General features: G+C 42.3%; 2 protein-coding genes and 1 pseudogene across 3 annotated transcripts in view; 1 reads left to right on the top strand and 2 right to left on the bottom strand.

The window, feature by feature from the left end:
- LOC308435385 (putative sperm motility kinase W) overlaps nt 1-2,420 on the bottom strand; it is a gene marked incomplete at both ends in the record, with an annotated part of 106,586 nt that extends 104,166 nt beyond the window's left edge. Inside the window, 2 exons of the mRNA XM_080942640.1 lie at nt 1,953-2,138; nt 2,407-2,420. Coding sequence (XP_080798766.1) covers nt 1,953-2,138; nt 2,407-2,420 — 200 coding nt within the window. The remainder of the gene's footprint in view (nt 1-1,952; nt 2,139-2,406) is intronic.
- A 120-nt stretch (nt 2,421-2,540) lies between these two features.
- On the top strand, nt 2,541-6,148 carry LOC308435384 (cyclin-dependent kinase 4-like; annotated as a pseudogene). The gene is made up of 2 exons: nt 2,541-2,634; nt 5,249-6,148. The product of its transcript is annotated as a cyclin-dependent kinase 4-like (transcript).
- Nucleotides 6,149-8,431: 2,283 nt separating this feature from the next.
- Nucleotides 8,432-14,820, bottom strand: LOC308435383 (putative sperm motility kinase W; the record flags this gene model as incomplete). The annotated part of the gene is made up of 2 exons (XM_080942639.1): nt 8,432-9,775; nt 14,725-14,820. 2 exons carry the CDS (start codon nt 14,818-14,820, stop codon nt 8,432-8,434), a joined length of 1,440 nt encoding a protein of 479 aa, XP_080798765.1.
- Between the last annotated feature and the right edge of the window lie 1,966 nt (nt 14,821-16,786).

The following is a 16,786-nucleotide window of genomic DNA, read 5'->3' as shown; positions in this document are numbered from 1 at the left end:
TTGATTACCACTCATAATCTAAGACTCTCCCTTAAAGAGTTCTGTCAAGCATCAGAAAAACGTCTTTCTGTGTGTGCTGTATGTCGAATTACAGCAAAGAGTAGATTTCAGAGACTCTTAAAACCCATCCACTAATGTCCTGCCAGGAAATACCAATCATATTGAGAGGCAAACATTGTGCCACCATTTCACTGACATAAAATTAGTGAGCAACATATTTTGTGAAACACGGGTGAAGAAAAAGGAAAGAAAGCACTCAGTAACTGGTGGATACCCAGATTTCTCACATTTAAGAAATAACCAATGACATGAACCACCATAACATCTGCACATAACCCTTTTCCAAACCCCAATCTGTAGAGGAGTTCAAGGTTTACACATTGAAATAAATGGCTACTTGATACTTGATGGTGGCAACCAGATAAGGGAGAGGGCCATACTGCATTTACCAGACTTTCATGCTACAGATGTTTGGGATGTTGCAGATGAGGTTTCTTGACTCATTGATGGTGGCTTCCGGTCTGGCAGATAGGGGCTATTGGTTGGCCTGCCAGGTAGCCACATTCGGCAACTTCTTGTGGGAAAGCCCCATGATCTGCAAAAGAGAAGCGAGAGGATGGAATACAATGGGATGAGAAGGACAGAGTTCCCAGTACCTTAGTCATGATTCTGCCCATTGCTTCCTGACATCCTGCCACTGTACTGAGTCTCTGGAGAGAAGAAGTATATGCAGACCTAAGGAAGTTCTCTAGCAATAACCACAGAGGTTCAGTTCTCAGAAGGAGAGGACAGCAGTGAGTTTGTGAATATGGAAGAACATTATAGGATGTTCCCATGTTTCTAGACATGTAGGTCAATTCTAGGTTAATGCCATTCAGAAAAGATTTAGAAAACTGTGGATGGAAGCCCAGAATATTCTTTCTGTGCAGATGAGTGATAATAAAATCTGAGAGAAATAGAAATGACTCTATCCTGTGGCTCCATCATGCACTGCCTCTAGGCATTAGAGAAGTCTAGCTGGTCAATGCACTGCATTAGTCAGTTTCATGTGTGACCACACTAAACACCATCTATGGAAAAGTAAGCTGGAATCTAGAAGACAATCATAGTGAGAAAACTTTTTGTAAGTGATCTGCAAACTGACAAGTGAGCATCAAGTGTTCAAGAGAAGCATTCATCCCACATGCTGTTTGAAGAATGAAGAGAAGTAGGCCTTCACAGAAGATCCTGAAGAGTCTCCTCATGGTGCATGACACCCAGTGATCCCTCAGGACCTATCAGCACTTCAGAGCTCTAGTCATCCTAGAAATACTACTTACTTGGGCCGGGAATGAAGAAATGTTGGGACGTAGGTTAAGATGAAGCCATGGTGAGAAAGCCACATGGCACCTGTCCTTCCTCACCAGGTCTCTCCTTTCACGTGTAAACACTGTCTTCCCTGAGGAAGACAGGTTGGAAAATGGGAAACTCATATTTTCAGACATTGAACTAGATTTTGGGGTCAACAGTATTAGCTATAAAGCCAGTTCAAATTCAGATTTCAAGTGGTTGTGACTTCACTGAGAGAGCAGGTACAGACTTTCAGTTCAGACTGTCCTTGGCAGTAACAAACAGGGAAGGACATTGGTGCAGAGTATCAGCAATTTGGCTCCAGCCTGTGTTGCTTTGGTCAGGGATCCTCTTGACCCTTGAATGCTGTACTGAATGTCAGGATCTTATCTGGAGATGTCTGAAAAGACAGCATTGATAGAAGGTCTAAGCATACGTGATTTAGGCAGCTCAACCTACCTGTACCACACAGTCGCTTATTTCCATAGTTAATAAAGTCAGGGAGAGTAAGTTGTTGTGCTCAAGGGGACTGAGAGTCTGCATGGGAAATAAATAAACCAAAGGCTGATGAACAGCCAAGGTCTAGGTTTACCTCTGGTGACAGTTTTTATCTACACCCTTACCTGCTTAGAAGCTCAACATGAATATGTGAAAAAGGCGGAACCACATGCAGGAACACAGCATCCTTACATTTTCCCTCTGTCAGGATGGCCTCCTCGTCTTCTGACTTTCCCATCACCAGGACAAGAGGAGTGCACAGTTCATGCTTTTGGCTTGTTGTGACAGTCAACTCTCCCAGGGCCTGTGATCTGTGTAGAGAACACAATTTCACCAAAAGATGAAATACAGTAAATCCCTTTAGGGTGTGCACAGTATCACAAACACTCCTCAGTTCCACGTGTTCATGATGGCTGAGTGCCACATGGTTGCTCTCAATGTCCTCAGTTTCATGCCTTCTTTCTCTGCAGGCTCAGCCAATCAGAGCTGTCTTCTCAGGGACACTGTTTCCCAACCACCAGGACTAGGATGCTAACTCCATTTTCATTACTGTTCTTACCTCTTTTGATATGGACTTACCTCACCACCTTCATCTTCCTGAATGCAATGGGCTCTGTCAGTCTGTCAGCCCCTCGGACAAGGCATGTGTATCACACTGATGATCCTGGGATCTAGCACGTAGTGAAATCCTTGCACCTCACTCTGGTTATTGAATGGCAACTGACAAAAGAAGAGATCACACCACTTCAAATAGTCTAGAAGCTGGGAACACATCTCAGAGCCAGTCTTCACCCTTGCTCCTTGTGGGTAAGAATGAAGTCAGACCTGTGAAATGAAAATGGCTTCCATGGTGCTAGAGGAAGATTGGAGTAGGCACAGTCCAGGAAGTAACTCAACAGGTTGCAAGGCAAGAACTGAGAGCCTAGCTCTGGCAGACATCTCACACTTAGGAAAGAATTGCTAGGAAATGCAGTGACAGATGTCAGGGTTTCACCCACTGACTCATCTGTAGAGGTCCTTCTCTATTGTCCAAATTTTAAAGACTGAGAAGGAGGGCTGGGTGAGTGTCAGGGAGATAACAGTCCTGTCACTAGGAAAACACCAGCTTGCAATGAAAAACTGAAGAAAAGATCAGGAGATGCACCATGTAGCTTCCAGATTGGCCTCACATTAATTTTTGCATACAGCCTTCCACTGTCACAGGTATATCATCCTTTCTGCCTCCTAAGTGCCAGGAGCTAATTGTACGGCCAAGTCTCCTCTATGGATACAAAGCAATCATTACCTGAGTTTCAATGGCAGAAAAACCTTGTCAGCGGGTACTCCACTAAGACATGGAATTCTGCGTGAGATGGTGACATCACTGCAGCTTGAAGTGAAGGGGAACATGTCCATCCACACTTTCATCTCTAGGTTCACTCATACAAGCATTAGATTTCTCAGGAGCTTCTGTTGTCTGTGGGAACCATATCCTAATACCATGTCAGCACAGGAAGGAAATGTCTTCCTCTTGATGGAAAGAACAAATGGGGGAAGGAAGAGAAACAAGGGCCAGCTTATGTGTTCTATGAGAATGAGAGTTGCTTGTTCTTGGGGTACAGAAATTGAAGGACTGTGTATCAGATGGTTTGGGTAGCTATCAAAGAGGCCCTGTTCTTGTATGTCATTTCTTATATACCTGTTGTTTTACTGTTTTAGCATGCAGAACAAAAGTGTAGAAATCGAGTCCTTTGTTTATCTATAGATGCTGGTGTCAAGGCTTGGGAGATGTTCCACACTGGTATCACAACCACAGAGTTCGGGCCCTTGGTGTTCCTCTGAACTGCAGGGAGACTTTGAGGTGGCCCATTAGAGACTTGATCATTGTTCCTCTTCCAGGCACCAGATCAACACTATAGATTCCATTTGGACACTTGTCCCTGTGTAAAACATCCTTCCTTATTTTCTGCATAACTTGCTCAGGTAGCAGAATTTCAGTTTGTATTTCCAGTTCAGTGTTGTTATTTTGAGATGTGATCCTTAGCAACAATGAACCACAGCCCTCATAGTCAGGAATCCATGACCATCCTGGACTCACATGAACAAGCTTCTGTAGCACAGCACCATCATCTGCAGAGGAGACACTGAAGGAGAGAGAGGCATTGGATGTGAGGTGACTTAAACACAGGACACATTGGACAGTGGCAGGATCATCCCTATTGAGAATATACTACTGAATGTGACTTTCCTTGGAAGATTACAACTAGGATAACTGCCAAAGGGCTCAGGAGAACAGGGAACTGGGACAAGTTCAGAGATGAGAGAAGCAATGGACCCTTTACCTTTTCCAGAATGACTAAAAACTGCACATGAGACAGCCAGTGACTACTAAAAATTGTCAAGTCCATTGACTACTGGATGTCAGCATGTTGTGTGTCTGAAACGTAAAGGAACACCCGGGACTTTAGGATGGAGAGAGGAGAGTTCAGTTGTGCCAATGGTCTTTGTCTCATGCTGACTCTGGGATATAGAGAGTCCAGACCCTCTATTCCCTGTCTGAATTTGGTTCAGGATGACTCTAATGACCACCATGTGCAGATAAAGACAGCAGCAACAAGTCCTAGAACTGAAACAAATGGAGAATAGAATTGATTGGGGGAGGGAAAGTGGCTGAGCCTCCTAATAGATGCATGAGTTAAAACTTGAAAGGAGACAAGTTCAAGTTCTTCATTGTTCCAAGAGTGAGGAGGAGCTCACACCCTGAAGTGTCTTGCATGCATGCCAGTAAGGGACTGCCTCTGTCCCTCTGGGTTGGATACTTTTCTGACAATTTGGTCAAATTTAAGTCATACATTGTTTATTTTAAATTATGCCCTATTCATTTTTTCGACTCCACCTGATGTACATTTTCCTCATTATTTACTGAATGTAAGTGTTTAGGAAAGTATGGATTGGAGCTTAGCTGGGAGTAGGAAACAGGACACAGAAATCATAAAGAAGCCAATAGAGAGCACCCTTCACGGCCTCTATTGTTGTTTCTGTTACTAAATTTCTACCTTCAGTTACTATACTTGACTTCCCTCAGGATGGTTGTATGCATGAGTTTTAAGTTAAAAACCTTTCCCCACAGCCAAACACACCCCACTGTTCTCTCTGTTTCTTTCAGCAATGTAGAGGGAAAGGCTTTGATAAACACCTTTTGAATTGTAGCTCCAGATGAGGGCAGTCTTATCACAGAAGTCTCATGGGAGCTTCCTACATTATTAAAAAAAAAAAATCTCAGCTGGGTACAAAGCCTCAGGTACTGGCTCCCAGGCCCAGATAAAAGCACACCTTCATTGCCCTTGGCCAAGCTTAAGATCCCCTTCTACATGAATGGCGACCATTTGATATGTACCCATGTCTGGTGTTGGTGCTTATGGGATGGTACACTAAGCCTGAGATCCCCACAGTGGCCACTGTGTGGCCTTCAAGTATTTGAGAGTTCCTAATGGAACAGCAGCTGGGAAAGTCCTTTCTCTCAGCACCGTTCATGAGGCAGCCTTGTTAAAGATGATGAAGATCTTTGAACATCCGAGTGTTGCATGGCTGATTGATATCTGTGCTACTTCCTGAACTGATGGGGACATCAAGTTCATCCTAGCATTTGAACATATATACCAGGACATGAGGACATACCTGCACAAAGCAACGCCACTATGCTTGCCATTTGAGACCTTTAGATCTGATGCACCAGTTTCTAAGTAGCCTCCATTATATTCATGCAAACTGCATTGTTCACTGGGAACCGAAGCCAGAGAACATTCTAGTGATAAGTAATGGGACAGTCAAGATGGCTGACTTTGGCCTAGCCAGAATGTTCAGCTTCCAGATGGCCCTCGTGTCTGTGGATGTTACCCTCTGGTGCTGGGCTCATGAAGTTCTGCCGTCTACTTATGCAACACCTGTAGGCATGTATCATCAGAGAGATGTTTCAACAGAAGCCTCTCTTCTGTGGAAATTGAAGCTGACCAGTTGGGCAAAGTCTTTGAACTTATTTGATATCCTCAAGAAGAAGACTGGCCTCCAGAGGTATCTTTTCCTCAAGGAGCCTTTGCCCCGAGAGAGGCTTGTCCAGCACAGTCAGGGGTGCCAGACCTGGAGGAATCTGGAGGACAGCTGCTGCTGGAAAATTTGACCTTTAACCCACAGAAGCAAGTCTGTGCCTTCCGAGGCATCCCTGCAGCACCAAGACCTGCACAAGGAGGAAAGCGACTGGAGTGAGAAGAGGGGCTGCCTGCCTCAGTTTCCAGACACTCGGTGGGAGGACCTGGATGAAGTGGCAGGCTCTGCCTACTCCTGAGGCCGTGCAGAGTCCTCCAGCTTTTTACAGAGATCATTTTCAGCCTTAAATGACAATCCCTCACTTCTCCTTATAGGTTTACCCCCCGGTACCTCCCTTTTTTCTACACTAAATGTCAAGTGTATTTGTTTTCTTCTCTTCCTGAATCATACTGGTATAGTTTTTATACAGAAAAATAAAAGCAGACAATGAAGTATGGTCTTCAAAAAACAAAACAAAACAAAACAAAGTCCCAGATGAATTGTTCTACAGAGATATGGGATAGCAGGTGAAGGAGAAAAAAATAGCCAGATCAGTATAATCATGCCCCTTTGTAGGTATGACTGGCCTCCAGAGGTATCTCAATCTCAAGGATCCTATGTCCCCAGAAAGCCTCAGCTAGAGCAGTCAGGGGTGCCAGAGATGGAGGAACCTGGAGCACAGCTGTTGCTGGAAGAAGACTTAGTGTTAGAAAGATAGCAGTGGTTAGGATGCAAATCTTCAAGATTCTTAGGAATAGAAGCCTTTTTGGATCATTCAAAAGATTTACAGCTTTTCTGGGCAAAGTGCAAAAGATGTGCTGTGTAACTACTCCCATCAAACCCACAGGAAAGCAGGTCACAGAGGCTGAGTGATCTCCCTCATGGAACACTCTGTCTTTCTGTGTTTTCTAAACCTCAGTGTGTGGTTCTTGAGCCCAGCAACGAGACTCTTAACACTGTCAGGCAGACAGAAGCCTGGACTTTCTTTTTTTCACACCTGAAGCCCACTTTCTATGTCTGCCAATGGCACTGCTGTCAGCTACATACAATGTCCCAATCCTTCTGGGGTTGACTCTCAGGAGGATGGCTAGTTCAAATGTTGCTGCACCTTTAGAGTGATACCTAAGGCACCTGGTTATTGTGAGAAACCATGAAGGTGCATCCCAGGTGTGCACATGTGTAGGAATCTGAATAGATGCCACTTTGAGTGTGGTGTGGCCTGCAGCGTAGCTGCCTGAGACAGCACATTTACTGAATGCTTAGGTAAGCCAGCAACAATGCTGCTGTGTCGGGAGGCTTCACATTTCTGTGTTCTGGAGCAGGCATTTGTTGTGCTCATGGGGAGCACATTTCTTCTTGTTGGTATCAGGGCAAGTGATGGGAGGAAAGGACAGTGTAGAATGTGAGAGGTGAGTGTGCTGGGAGAGTCAGTTTGAAGTTCTGTTGCCTTGAGCCTGTTGGCTGTGAAGATCCTCTGGAAGCTCGTCAGCCCTGGTTTCAAGATGGTTTGAAAGACTAGAATGCTGCTGTATGCCTAAGCTATGAATGCCACAGCGGAGAATAAGGTGACATTGTAACCATTTCATCTCAGAGGAATGTAATACACATAAGAACTTGGAATCCACATCTGATACCCAATGTAAGAAACATAGCAGCAATGTGAGTATTCACAGGGCTTAGTACACTGTGCTTGTCCAATTGAATTATAGAAAGACATTGATATGGCCACCTTGTACCTCAACCATTGTCATTATTTCAAGCACTAGGACTCCGAGCATAATCTCTTCCTGGATATTTTCCGCACAGACAACAGGTATACATGCCCCCTTTCACCCTGGCTGTACCCACAGACACTTGATGGTTACTGCTAGTTCAGTTGCCTTAGATCCCACCTAGGCATTCTCCAAAAAGGTTTTTTCTCAGATGTTAAGGATCAGGGTTTAATCCAGCTGGGATAGAAATAATTTCTGAAAATAAGCTTATTAACACCCTCTAAGAGTGTGGTAAACCTCTAGACACTAAAGCATTAATAATTCAAGAGCTAAGAATGCAGCCTTGTGGCAATCCTTGGTATTTAAAAATCATTATGTTTAATCTTTACATATCAAGAAAACTTCAACATTTCCATATTACATTTATTTTATATGTATTTTATGCTCATCATAACTAGTAAATTTAGAGTACTATCAAACCTATAAAAATCAATTAAGTACTGAAAAAATATTTTCATATAGTTTTATGCACAAATGCTTTGAAAATCTGTATATTTATCTTTTTTTTAAAAAAATAAGTTTGTTTATTTTTTAAAAGACCTGAAAATCAATTGCAAATAAAAAAGAGAAAGAAAGAAATCTTGTCATCCCGACAGACTCCAAAAAATACATCTTTTTGATTTTTTTCCAATAAGAAGACATGAATAAAACAGAGACAATAAAATTCAGAGCTGAGATGCATCCCCACCTGGCAAACATGCTTACCTTCTCATCGGGTTTTTCTCACTACCTCTTCCAGGGGAGCCATTTTTTTTGGAGAATGGATGTTGTCATTTTTTCCTTCGTGCACAGGGAAAGCAGCAGATGTTGGAGAAGCGATTCCGTATCCACCTACGAAATTTCTTCAGTCGCCCAATCTTCTGACAGGGAGATGTTATTTCAATTTCAGAGTCTTGTGAAGTAGTCGGGAGTGTTTCGATTTCTAATACGTTGTTACACACACATGGGCCAGCCACTGCTCTTGAATGTGGGACACTGCTAGAAGCTCTGCTCTGCTTACAGGGGTAATGCAGAGCAATGGGAGGCAGGGACACACTCCTGGCCAACTTGTGTCCCGATGGTTTCAGTGGAACAGGCCCCTGCTCTCCTGAGGGCCTGATGTGGAGGAGGCCAAAGTTTGGCTCACTGGCCCTTCTCTTTAGGGGAAGAGTATGTGTTGGGGATGCGGATGGTGTAGGACAGGGATCCACAGCCTTGGCTGAAGAGGGAGATCCATGCTTATGCCCTAGGTCTACATGTGCTTTTAATGTTAGATATGCACCCATTGGTGCATCGTATTTCTTTTTGTGCAGGGAATTCAAAATCTGGATGGCATTGTATCCCATGTCACACAGCATATCAATGATTTTGAAGTCTGGGTCTATCTTGGTCGAGATGGTTATTTCGCACTTCCTCACCCATGGATGGTTTTCAATTTCTTCGATGGAAGGCCTCATCTCTGGGGGAACCGTGAGGACTTGGTGGATCAGGTTCTCCAGTTGTCCAGAGAGTAAACGTGGAACAGCATAGGTCCCTGTTAAAATATTTTTACTGATCTCTTTGATGGTCTCTCCTCTAAACGGGAAGAACCCTGCTGTAATAAAAAAGAGCAGCACGCCCAAACTCCACACATCCGCCTTCTTTCCCTCGTAGGGCTCCCTTAATATAAGCTCTGGGGCAAAATATATTCTGGCTCCACGTGGCACTTTCATTAATCTCCCAGGTCTGCATCTCCTGGCTAGGCCAAAGTCTATTATTTTGATATTACCTTTGGCATCTCTTACTATGTTATCCGGCTTGATATCTCCGTGTACAATATCTCGTTGGTGGCAGAATTTTATTCCCGAAACTATCTGTCCAAATGTTTTTTTTGCCTCCTCCTCCGACAGTTGGCCTTGGTCTCTTACTATTTCAAATAAGTTTCCTCCTGGGACATATTCCAATATAAAATGTATGTTACTTGCTGTTTCTAAGACTTGGAAAAGGCGAATGATGTGAGGATGTTGTAGTGTCTCCAATATTGCTCTTTCTGTCTGGATCCACCTGATGTTCTTCTCGCTAATCTGTACCGTTTTGATGGCAACCAGAGCCTTGGTTTTCAGGTGCCAGGCCAATTTCACAGTGCCAAATGAACCCTGGCCAAGTAAGAAACCCACATTATACTGACTTCTCAAAGTCTCTGTTTTTAAATTGCTGTCCATTAGGCTGTTCCCTGTGCTCTGGTGCACAGAGGTTGTGAGATAATACAACCTGAAAATGAAATATCTAGTCAACTCTGAATGAGTCCCACAGGTCACCCAAATCAGCTTCCTGCTCTATCTGGACAAAACTCACAGGCTAGTCCACAGTCTTATACTGAGGACATTCATTCTTCTATCACAGTGGTTCTTTGTGAGGTCAGAGCATGAACTTCACCATAGAGATAGGGTTATCCTGCAGTGTGGCTGTTTCCACTCTGAGCCACAGGGTTATTTCCACTTTCATGAAAATGAGACTATCCTCTATCATCTTCTTCAGCAGATCAAAAGACAGATATTTACTTCTTTAGAAGTTACAGGCTGCAGAGGGCATCTGCTGCACCAGGGAAGTGTTTTAAAGCTGCAGCCAGAGAGAGAGCTTTGGTCAGCTCTGCACCCTCCAGCTTTTTAGGCTCTTGAGCCTCCAGTTAGAGGAGCAGCACCTGGGAGGTGCACTGAAGGTCCAATAAGAGAGCCCTTGTTTAGTCCTCTTCAGGATATTTATTGATTAATTTATTTATTCCTATCACTTTCCAAAATAAAGACAGTTTATGATGAGTGCTTGGACAGTTCAGAAGCCTCCCTCTGCAAATAAGGAGGCCCAATCAAAGTGCAATGATCAAACAGGAAGGAAGCACTGGGACTCAGAGCAGGAAGGGCCCTGGGCTCCCCAGTGGGAACCGTTTCTTCTTGCCTCTACTACTTTACTAAAACTCTTCTTCTTGCCTTTGTTCTGGGATCTGTTTCTTTTGTTGCAACCTCCCATTCTTCCTCTGAACTTTGTCTGAAGTTCCTCCTCCTCTTCACTGTTCCTGCCTGTGTTTCTGATAGTTCCTGCATCCACAATGCTGTCCCCTGAAAGCACCATGGCTGCCATCCTGCTTACCTCTGCCATCTAGATAGTCTTCCAGAGTTCCTTCCCAATGGTGGGTTCCTGGTCCCTGGATCAGGCAGGGCAGGGGCGCACTTTCTGTGTGCTCTCTGCAGAGATTTCTCTGACCCCTGGCTAGTCGGAACCCCTTCTCCTCAGGCTTGTATCTCTGGGTCTCCGCTGGTCCTCGTCAAGACTCCACATTCTTTGATGAACAGCTCTGAACCACCATGTCTACCTTAGGCAGTACCAGTGGTTGCCACCAAGACTCGAAAATTGCCATTGAAACACCCTTCAGTGTGATTTCCTTTGGCTTCTTTGTAATGTAGCCATGTACAGACTGGACATCGTGCTTTATGAATGTGTTAGGCAACAGCTCCTTGACCTCCTCCTTTTTATCAGAGAAGATGGGTGTGTGCCATAGATGACCACTGTGCACTCAGATCACATCCCCAATCCCCACTGCCCTCTCTGTCCTGTGACACTTAATCTCCAGGTGTCCACAGTTATGGCTGCTTCCTGAGTCTTCATCCCTATCAGGTCCAGCTGTTTGTGTGCACATTTTGTGTATTTCTTCAAAACATTAAAATCCCATGAGGTCAAGTTTCAGAGAAAAGGCAGTGTTTGGGGGTTGTCTTCAAAAGCTTTCTTATTTGCCACACATAAAATTTCGTCCACTTGATTAGCAAAACCCATATCCAAATAGTATTACCACAACCTGGGGTTCCGAACAGAAATCACCCCCACTATGCACTCCTTCAAAATGACCACCTTAGGTAGTTCCAACCGAAGAACAAATTACTGATAGCTTTTTGCTGATGTCACTGTAGTCTCTGGTCATTTGATTTGCTAGTTCTCTTCTAGGTCCAGGAATAGAAGTTTTTTTTTTTTGTAAGTTGCTTTTCTATACTATCATATCATTGGCAAATAGTGATACCCTGACTACTTATTTGACAAGTTGTATCCCCTTGATTCCATTTTGTTGTCTTATTGCTCTAGGTAGAAGATTGAGGCCTTTTTGGATAGATACAGGAGAGTGGGTCTTGTTGACTTCTCATTCATCTTATTGGGATTGCTTCATGTATCTCTCCATGTTATTTGATCTTGCCTGTTGCTTTGCTCTATGTTGCTTTTATTATGTTTCAGTTTGTGCTTTCAATTCTCGGTCTTTCTAGTACTTTTAACATGAATGCCTGCAGTATTTTGTCAAATGCATTTTCAGCATCTAGGGAGAGAACCATGTAATTTTTTTCCTTTGGTTCATGTATGTAGTGGGATAATTTAATATATTTTCATATATTGAATGACTCTTACATCCCTAGGATTAGGGCTAATTGATCGATTATGGTAAATGGTGCTTGAGATGTTTTCTTGGATTGAGTTTGTAAGAATAGTAATGTGTATTATTGGAACAACATTCATAATCAGAATTGGTCTGAAGTTTTCTTCCTTTGTTGGGTCTTTGTGTGGTTTAGGTATCAGAGTAATCATGCTTTCATAGAATGAATTAGGTATTGTTCCTTCTAATTCTACTTTAAGGAATGATTCTATTTTCTGGAATTCTTTTTTATGGAACACATGGAGTGTTGATGTTAGGTCTTTCTTGTAGGACTGGTAGAATTCTGCTCTAAAGCCATCTCTGTTGGGCTTTTTGAGTTGGGATGTTTTTAATACCTTCTTCTATTCCTTAGGGGATATGGGACTGTTTATATAGCTTATCTGCTCTTGGTTTAACTTTGGAACTTGCAGTCGTGAAAATAATATATTTCATCTAGATTTTCCAATTTTGTTTAGTAGAGACTTTTGTTGTAGGATCTGATGATGTATTTGAATTTTCTGGGTTTCTTGTGTTACTCTTTTCATTTCTGATTTTGTTAATTTGGATACCTTCTTTGGGTCCTTAAGTTAGGCTAGGGATTTATCTCTCTTGTTGTTCTCAAAGAAACAGATTTTGGTTTTGTTGATTCTTTGTTTCATTCTCTTTGTTGCTATTTGGTTGGTTCTGGCCCTGTGTTTGACTATTTCCTGGCATCTACTACTCTTGTGTGTGTTAGCTTCCTTTTGTTCAAGAGTTTTCAGATGTGCTGTTAAATTGCTAGCTTAAGATCTCTCTGATTTCTTTACCAAGGTACATAGTTCTATTAATTTTCCTCTTAGCCCTGTTTTCATTATGTCCCATAAGTGTAGGTATGCCGGGTCATCAGTTTCATTAAATTTCAGTAAGTCTATAATTTCTTTCATTATTTTTTCTCTGGCCAATTTACCACAGAGTAGAGAGTTGTTCCGTTTCCATAGATATGTGGGTTTTTCTGGTATTTTCATTATTGTTGATATCTAGTATTTGTCAGTGGTGATCTCATAGGATGCACTGGACTGTTTCAATAAACTTGTATTGTTTGAGGCTTGTTTTGTGACCAATCATATGGTCAATTTTTAAACAGAAACCATGGCCAGATAAGAGGGAGATATTTCTTTTGGTTTTAGGTTGAAATGTTCTGTAGACACTTGTTAAATCTATTCGGTTCATGACCTCTCTTAGTTTCATGGTATCTCTGTTTAATTTCTGTATCAAAGTCCTGGACATTAATGAGAGTGAGGTATTTAAGTCTCCCAGTATTATTGTGTGAGATTCAATGTGTGTTTTGACCTTCAGTAAAGTTTCTTTTATGAGTGTGGAATACTTTGTTTTGGGGCATCAATGTTCAGGGAGTGTTTTTTTCTTTCTTTTTTTCTCTTTTTTTTTTTAATGTCTCTCTCCAGCCTCCCATGCTAAAGATGTACAAAGTATGTAGTCAGAGCCTAAATAGTTATTTTTGTGAAGAAGTTCCTGACACAACTCTCTCCACAGTATAGTGCTGTTCATCAATAGATTCTCTTGAAGCAGGGTAGGACCATCTAGAGAAAGGGCTCCTGGAAAGATCATTTCTGTTAGTGGAGATGATCTTATTTTGGTTTCCAGATCTCCTGTCCCAGGATTAATCATCACTGGTCATTCCAGCTTTAGGATGACCTACTGCCCTCCACTGGTTGTCATTCTTGCCTGCACTTTCATGAATAACTTAAAAAAGAGTCATAGACACAGCCAGAGAGAGTCAGAAAGAGAACGAGAGGGAGAACTAAATATAATGTTTTGGAAACAAAGGAATAGACATTTAGTGTAAAGTTCTGTAAATAAGCACTTTATATATTTTTAATTTTATGCCAATCTGTGTGGCATGGTGAGAAATCACACTGTCCCATGAGATTCTATGGAGCAAACCAGGTGAAAGACCCTCATCTAGAGTACCTTTACCTGAGGAGACCCCAGGACCCAAGAACCAGCTGAGACCACTGGATGCAAGTCACAAAAGGGTTTATTGCTCCCACACAGGTGTCCGTGGGTGACAGCCTATTTGGAGGACTGGCACGCCGGACAAAGGGACAGTTTTCTTTTCATAGGGCTTGTGGGGCAGATGTGAGGGACAGAAGCAGAAGCATAGTTACAGGGTTCTAATTGGTTAGTTTAAGTGTGGTCAAGGAGTGAGTCTAAGGACACGGTTCCAAAGACACTGCTCCTGGTGTCAGCTGGGGCTGCAGTTTTTCTGAGAATAGCTGCTTTGTGCTTCTCTGAGAGCAGTTGCCTTATAGGGCTTATTTGGGGGCTTTCTGTTCTCTGTCTGTTGCAAGCTGGCTGCCCATCAGTATCTTGTTTGGCCACCTGGGTCCATGACCTGGCCCGCCCTGTGTGCACAGCCTTGAAGAAATGGCGTTATTGTTGCTAAGCGGGGGTCTTTCATAGGGGCTACATTTCATCCACTGAACAAGCATTTGTCCATGCAGGAAGAATATATTTAATCAAAATGGACAAAGATAACCGATAAGTTAATCTTGAATTTCAATTTATTCCTATAAGATGATATGGGTGTGCTAGCAAGACAATGCAGTTGAAAGACAGGATGCTCTTTCACAGGACTCACATGGTGGTTCCAGGCCCTACATTGTGGCTAACAACATCTTTAATCTCCAGGTCCAGTGGATGAACACATTCCTCTATTGTCCTCACATACCAAGGGCTGGAATGGCCTGCCGTCATGTAGGCAAGGAAAACACTCATTGATGCCAAGTGAAAATTAAAAAAAAAAATTAAAAAGTAAAGAAAAAACATAAGTTCCTGCCTTAATGGGCAGGAATAAAAGAAACATTGACTACTAGAAAGCAAACAGGTTAAGAGGAGGACATGTCAGTCCTATGGCTTTTTCCTGGGTACTCCCCTTCTTGTCCACATTACCTCTCACCTACAGAAAAATCTAACAAAGATCAATTAGTGCTTGTAGAACTCTTGACCTCAAGACCTGCTTTAGTGCCAGTCCTGACTTCCTTTGGTGATGAACAGTGATATGGAAGTGTAAGCTGAATAAACCCCCTTCCTCCCCAACTTGCTTCTTGGTCATGATGTTTGTGCAGGTGATAAACCCTGACTAAGACAATATGTTCAAAGGAGCCAATCATAGGTCTTCCACAAGAGCAATGAAAGCTCTTAACCACATAGTCATTTCCCCAACCCTGTTTTCTTTCTTTTTTTTTCTTTGAAAATATATGCACATGTATATATGGTGAGTTTATTCCTTCTGTATCTGACTCTCTTCTTTATTATGAACATATTTTCTGTTCTTTTACAACTTTATTTTACAAATCAAAGACAAATGTACAGATTTTAAGCATTTATGCATAAAAGTATGAGAATACATTTTTGTCAGTACTTGATTCTTTTTAAAGATTTGATAGGATGCATTACAATCTTAGTAGTTACAATGAGCATAAAGTACCTGTAAAACCAGATGTCACCCGGAAATAGTCAAAGTTTTCTCGGTGTGTAAAGATTAAGCATAAAGGTTTTTCCTCTTCTTTTTTTTCCTTGAATTTCATATAGTCTGTGAGTTATTTTTGGGGTGTTCAGAGCTTTCTGGGGTTAGTATCAAATTATCAGTGACTGCCTATTATGTTACTTCTTTTGTGACTGGGTTACCTCATTCAGGATGATGTTCTCTAGATGCATCCATTTTCTTAAGAATTTCACATTTTCAAACCATTGGTCCCGATTTTCTTCATAGACAATTTTATTGAATATTTTATGTCTTTACAGTACAACTGTTATCCCCTTTCCCTGTTCTCTTATTCTGTCCCCTGGAGGCTCATTTTAACCCCCTTGCATGCTTCTGTAAAAGTTCTCCCACTCCCAATCACACAATCCCACCTCAACCACCTGGAATTTTCCCACACTGGCGAAAAGGTGCCTTCACAGACAGGACCATGTGCTTCTTCTATTGGTGCCAGTCAATGCCATCTTATGCTAAATATGTCACTTGATCCATGGATCCCTCCATGTGTACTCATTGGTTAGTTGTTTGGTACATGGGAGCTCTGGGGGTGGGTGTAGTTAGTTGATACTGTTGTTTTTTTTTATGGGGCTGTAAATCTCTTCAGCTACTTCAGTCCTTACTCTAACCTTTATCTAATTCCTCCATTGGGTCTCCTTGTACAATTCAATGATTAACTGCAATCATCCTTATCCCTGGAGACATACCTATCAGGCTTCTATCATCAAGCATGTCTTGACTTCAACAATGGTGACTGATTTTGGTGGCTGCATATGGGATAGATCTCGAGATGTAGCAGTCTCAGTGTGACCTTTCCTTCAGGCCCTGCTCCCCTTTTGGTCAATGTCACTCCTCCTGTGAGTATTTCTTCTCTCTTCTGAAAGGGACTGATGGATCCACATTTTGGTCTTTCTTCTTCTCGAGCTTCATATGGTATGGGAATTGTTTCTTGGGTATCCCAAGCTTTTGAACTAATATTTATTTATTGGTGAGTATATACCATGGATGTTCATTTGTGAATGGGGTACCTCACTCAGGATGATGTTTTCTAGTTCCATCCATTTTCCTAATAATTTCAAGTAGTCATAGTTTTTAAGAGCTGAGTAGTATTCCATTGTGCAAATGCACCATATCTTCTGTCTTTATTCCTGTTGAATAACATCTGGGTTCTTTCCACCTTCT

Source organism: Micromys minutus, assembly GCF_963924665.1.
Source record: "Micromys minutus genome assembly, contig: SUPER_22_unloc_1, whole genome shotgun sequence".
NCBI classification, from domain to species: Eukaryota; Metazoa; Chordata; class Mammalia; order Rodentia; family Muridae; genus Micromys; species Micromys minutus.
The sequence above is the reverse complement of the archived record's forward strand: the minus strand, read 5'-3'. Positions and strand labels throughout refer to the sequence as shown.